This window comes from Rissa tridactyla, chromosome 6, assembly GCF_028500815.1.
Source record: "Rissa tridactyla isolate bRisTri1 chromosome 6, bRisTri1.patW.cur.20221130, whole genome shotgun sequence".
NCBI classification, from domain to species: domain Eukaryota; kingdom Metazoa; phylum Chordata; class Aves; order Charadriiformes; family Laridae; genus Rissa; species Rissa tridactyla.
Window position 1 is genome coordinate 28,495,861 of NC_071471.1, and position 5,656 is coordinate 28,501,516.

The following is a 5,656-nucleotide window of genomic DNA, read 5'->3' on the forward strand; positions in this document are numbered from 1 at the left end:
AGTTTGCTGTTTATTCACGTCACAAGTTTGACAGCTTTACACCAAATCAGATTGCTGGGTTTCAGGAGAGCTCTGAGGCGTCACTGGGAGCTCCTTTAGATTAAACTCGCCTCCCCGGTCTCCCCCCTCTCCCCCTCCTTCAGAGCCATTTAAACCTCGCTGGGGCTTTAACAGAAACGTGCTCCCAAGACCTGCATTTCATCCTGCCACTAACATGGTAAGTGCTCTATGCATTTCTCTCGACCTGGAGGCAGAAAAGGAGAAGCTGGTCTCTTTGCCTTGGGGGCTTGCAGTAGGTTTTGTATCCTCTTTAAGATGGGAAGGAAGAGGGCTCTCCTCTACCTGCAGGAACAGTCTCTGCTCCTGTGCCTTCCCGTGGGCGAGCAGATTCCCTGCTTGAGGCTCCAAGCCCTGCAGAGATTCAGAGGTGCTGCAGATAGGGCTTATTTGGAGGAGGGAAAAGGGGTGAATCCAGAGACAACCCCAGGCTTTGCTGATGTGCAGTCTGGGACTCCTGCGGAACTGCAGGGGCAGAAGAGAGTGCGAGCAGCCTGGAGGTGACTCTGCTGGCTTTGTGCAGCTTTAAAGCTAAATCAAGCCCCCAAGGTGGGAGGAAGGGACTGGCCAAGGACAGCCTGGGTCCTCCCTTCACCTTAAACCCACTCAGGACCCTAGTATTTCCCAAGGGCTTGCAGGAAACTCAGCCGCCTTCCTGGCATACCTCTGCTCGGAGCCCCTCTGCTCCGGGGGGGCTGCGCTCCCCAGCAGAGGTAGCCGGGCGGTGCGGCGCCACCGGGCGAGTTGAGGGGGGGAGCGGACCCCCGGATAAGAGCTGGGAACTCTCTCGGGGGCAGGCGGCGGGGCTGCGGGGCTCCCCTGCGACAGGTACCTGAGCACACCCCGGGCGGGACAGGGGCGGGAGGGGAGCGCTTCCCCGCGGAGCAGGGACCAGCCCGTAGCGCTGGGATGCGGCGGGGCCGGAGCAGAGCTGACATCGCAGCCCGGGGGCTGCGAGTGGAGGGAAGGAGTTGGCGGGGAGGGAAACACCATCCGCCGAGGGCCCCATCGCCACGGCCGCTTCCCTCCGCAGAGCACCGGCCGGCCGTGCCCGGAGCCGGACTTCGCCGGGGTCCCGGGCTGCGCCTGCCCCTGGTCCGCCCCCGCCGGGGTTTCCAAGGAGACTTGGGCTGCCGTCTGCGCCGCGGAGCCGCCGCTGCACGGCCAGGGCCGGCGGGAGCCTCGGCCTCCGGGTAAGTGCTCTCCCACCGCCGCCACCGACGGGGAACCGGGGACTACCCGGCCGCGGTCCCGCAGCCGGGCTGGGCGAGGAATCGGGAGCGGGCTAACCCCTGGGGTCTGCTCCCCCCCAGGCCAGTTCTGCAGCCCGCAGCTCGGTGGCCAGGACGCGGCGTGGCAGGGAGACCAGCTGTCCTCCCAGCTCTACAGAAATAAGCAGGTAAAGGCACAGCGCATCCCCCCAGCAACCTCAGTTTCTTCCCCCGAGGTTCCCGAACTTTGTATCACGTATCGCACCTTCTAGGTTGGTTTATGGCACGTCTCCCTCCCACTGGCTCAGATGTGGGAAATGGTGGCAAACCACTTTGTTTGGATGGTTTTTCTTCCTTGCTTGAGGTATTTGTCTCCCCTGTGTTGTCCCATGAAGCTGGAACAACTGTTGTGGGGTTCCCTATTCATCTCTCCCTCTTACCACATATTGCACCAGCTGCCTTGGTGCTGGAGAAGACCAGGGGCATGGCCAGGGAGTCCCTCAGGTTCTGATGATGCAGAGCCCCAGGCTGTTGACTAAAAATACATAGTGTGTGTCCTCCTGAATCCTCCAGGATTAACTTCATGAGAAATGAGTCCACCAGAATTATCTACTTACATGGAGAATTAACCATTTTGACCAACAAGCATTTCCTTGTTACTTTATTTTCTCTTCTTTCCTTTTTTATAAATCCCATAAAGGGGCAGGAGAAACTCTGAAGAGTCCTAGATGAAGGAACTCCAGAGAGATCACTCTGATAAAATCCTTGGAGTGTTATTTTGATGCAATGAAGTCAAGGGAAACATTTACTAACTTTAAGGTCCCTGGAATCAAACCCTAGTTCCAGACATCAGTGTACCTCTTTGTTTGGCTCTACCTCACTCATTTAAACCAGTGGTTTTCAGCCTGTGGTCACTGGATGCCACAGGTCCTCAGCAGAAGACCCTTTGTCCTCCCCCTAAGGGAGTTTCCAGAGCTATGATCAAGAGGCAAACGTCTCTGCAAATACCCATGCTTCCCATGGAAAAGTATTAGATGTCTGCAAATCAAACATACCTGTTCAGCTCTTGGGATAAGGACTTAGCTCTGTATATGCACTGGGACTGGCACAGTAGGGTTCAGGATTGGGCGTCACTGAGTACTACTGTACCATAAAGAACAGCAGCTGCGTCTTCCTTTTGCACTCTACCCCCATAAATTGTTAGTCTGCAGCTCCTCCTCCTTTTCCCCACCAGCCAACTATAAATGAGAATGAGATGGGTGCAAAAGGATACTTACTGCCACTCAGGAGGAGATCTGGCAGCTGCTGTCATGCCCATGACGGTTTCTGGCTGTTCAAAGGGTTACCTGTATTTCTTTTCTGTTATTATGCCATGCTTAAAGATTTTTTTCAGACTAATCTTCTCAAACACTTGCTAAAGAACAAAGGAAGTCAAAAGTGAAAACTAAACAGTCATGCAACTTAGATTTACAGAGACAAGAGGCTGGAGAGGGTGGGTTGAGTTCACAAAGCAAACACACAGATCATCAAATCCAAGCAGCGTGTACCATAGGGTGATTGCTATTAAGTTACAGAGTCAACATCTATTCATCAATATCTCTATTCCACAGCTTCAAGATACTTTGCTTCAGAAGGAAGAGGAACTTGCTAGGTTACACGAAGAAAATAATAACCTCCGACAATACCTGAATTCTGCCCTGATTAAGTGTTTAGAAGAAAAAGCCAAGGTATTGTGTTCAAACCTCTTGTATAGACGAGTGCAGAAAAAATGGATTGAATAGGTACACGCCATTAAAATATGTGGAAAGTCTAAAAAGGCAGACAGCCTTCAGTGTGAGATCTATTTAACTTCACAGAGCTGCCAAATTGCTGGTCATGGGTCTAAGGTGACAGTTTCCCCCAGGAATGACATCCTATCACGTTCTGACTGTGGAGACAGGGTAGCCTATGGCATAATTAAGTTTAGTTTATATGTAAGTTAAGTTTATAAGCAAGGTAAAATTATTCCAGCTAAAGCTTTTTTCAGTGAAAAGCTCAAATTTGAACATACACATCTTCAATGTGTCTGTTTTGCCAATTATACCTTTTGATAAGGATTAAATTTTCCTTTTTTATGTTTTGAGTGCTTTCTGGTTTATGTTTTGTCATCTTCCAATGGTATGTTTTATTCGTTTACACTAGAATACTGATCTTCTAATTTTTTTTCAAATTTATTCATTAAAAATTTGTGTGCTATTTTTAAAGGTGAAATATAAATTAAAGAGTTCAAGTTTGATGAAACATGCTGTTAAACTAAATGTGCAGGTTTTTTTTTAAATTAAATGTTTTGATTCCCTGTCTCTATTCCAAAAGAAAGTAAAGATACTTGTTTCTTGTCAACTTAAAGATACTTTTTACTATTCTGGACTTGCCCATGAAATGAAACTATTAATTATTTGCTCAGCTCTGTGGGTTGGGCGTGAGGTAAAAAGGCCTGTAAAAAATAGCAGACTTGCCACACCATCAACTCGGAATAGGATGTGAAAAGCATGTCCCCCCTCCCATGCCAAGACCTGGCTCCTTACAGTAGAAGATCTCCTTCACTGGGCACAGCAGGGAGACATGGCCACCCATCTGTGTCACATGGAGGAGAGTCCGGTGTGAAACTGCCACGGGAGGTGGGCTGAGCAGTGAATTCATGACATGGTAGGGAGCTTCCTTGTTATTCCCGCCTTTCTTTGAGCATCCCTGGATGCCTGAAGGGCCCTTGTCCTGGGATAATGGCAACTGAGGTGGATTAACGAGCTCAAAGCTGCCCAGTCTGCTGCTCTGAGGACCCCCTGGCCAGGATCTCACCTGCCCCAGGATGACTTACCTGCACATCCTCCTGCTTTGTCAGGCTGCCACATTCCCCCCCATACCCCGCTCACCTGCCAAATGATGCTGGCAGCCACAGCACAGAGGAGCGCCGTACAGACAGGAGGGAGCTCTCATTTCACACTGTGCTGCGTGAGAATGTGGTCAAAGCACAGGCCTTATTGACATGGTCAAATTCTTCTCTTTCAGGGACTGGGTTGTTGTGGAGATTGTAAAGGCACAAAATAGTCACATCCATATGTTTAAGCACAAGGTGGAAGATAAAGTATCTTTTATAAGGACAGTAGTAACCATCTTGACCACCTACGATTTGAGATCAGAAACGTGTTCTTTCCAGGTAACTAGAAATTCAGATTTTAATCTTGTCTCTCCACCTCTTTCTTTTTTCTTTTTTTTTTAATAGAAACTGCTATCCTGCCATGGCCAAAAAACCTGTGCTATTCTCAAAAGCACCAAAAGGAGATTAAAAGAGGACCACTGCTTTGTTCCTCAAGAAACTCCACACACTTCCAAAGCTAGAAGGAACCTCTTTAATGAATTCACTGCCTGTGAAGAACAAGCCAGCCCTGGTGTGGACAGCTGGGTCTTGAAGACTTTGGGATTAAAAGATGTCAACACCATTGATGAAACTTCAGCTAACTACAGTGCCCTGTCCTCAGACCTTGGAAAAAACACATACTGCCTGAGCCCTGCTGAAGTAATAGACTACAACCAGTGTGATGGAGCAGCAGCAGTGTATAGCTGCAGCTACGTGCCTCCAACTAAGAGCAGTACCCATCCATGCAGCGAGGACTCTTCCTTCCTTCCTCAGATTTCTTCAGCACCATGTGTCTCCTCATCAATGCCAAGCGTTTCCTCCCTCCCAGCCTATGGTTTGCCCTATTTGACTGGCAATTTGTCACCCAACAAAACAGAAGTGGCCTTCACAACATCCCTAAGTCCTCACCGCAACGTGAGAACGCACACCTTTCACCAAGGACAAGCCTTCGTGCGCAGGGATGATGATGGAGGATGGAGATTCACCTGGGTGCCCAAGCAGGCTGAATAACGCACCTACATCAAGGGTCAGCCATAGGGGATGTAGGAGACAGACATCTCATCTTGTGCTTGAGACTGGTTCAGGCATCAAAAATGAGCCCTTCTGGGCTCTGTGAAATGCTACTCTGTCACTTACCCACTCCTCATTCTCTCCCAGGTTTTCAAAGATGTGGCTCCAGATTGCACGTGGACCATTATCTGCCCCGGGCCAAATGTACACATTGGATCCACTTCTCTTGTGCCTTTGTCGAGATACCTGCTTTCACTTTCTTCATAGTTTTTCGATCATCAGCTATTCCTTGTTAACTAGTAGTTTCCAGGCTGGAGTGCTTTCAGCTTTGATGATCACTCCCCCATGTACCAAGCTGGAAAGCATTTTGGAAATACAGTTTGGAAATATCACCTCTCTCACAGATATCCACAAATGACAAAAGAGGCATAGGTTGAAGGCGGAGAATCAGCAGTGTCCAAGTGATTTGTGTCTCTCTGCTACA

At 49.3% G+C, this 5,656-nt stretch overlaps 1 protein-coding gene across 1 annotated transcript; it reads left to right on the forward strand.

Annotated features, from left to right (window-relative positions):
- The first annotated feature begins 214 nt into the window (after positions 1 to 214).
- Positions 215 to 5,172, forward strand: GMNC (geminin coiled-coil domain containing). The gene is made up of 5 exons (XM_054205378.1): positions 215 to 292; positions 1,091 to 1,250; positions 1,371 to 1,456; positions 2,879 to 2,995; positions 4,528 to 5,172. Exons 1-5 carry the CDS (start codon positions 215 to 217, stop codon positions 5,170 to 5,172), a joined length of 1,086 nt encoding a protein of 361 aa, XP_054061353.1.
- Positions 5,173 to 5,656: the final 484 nt, after the last annotated feature.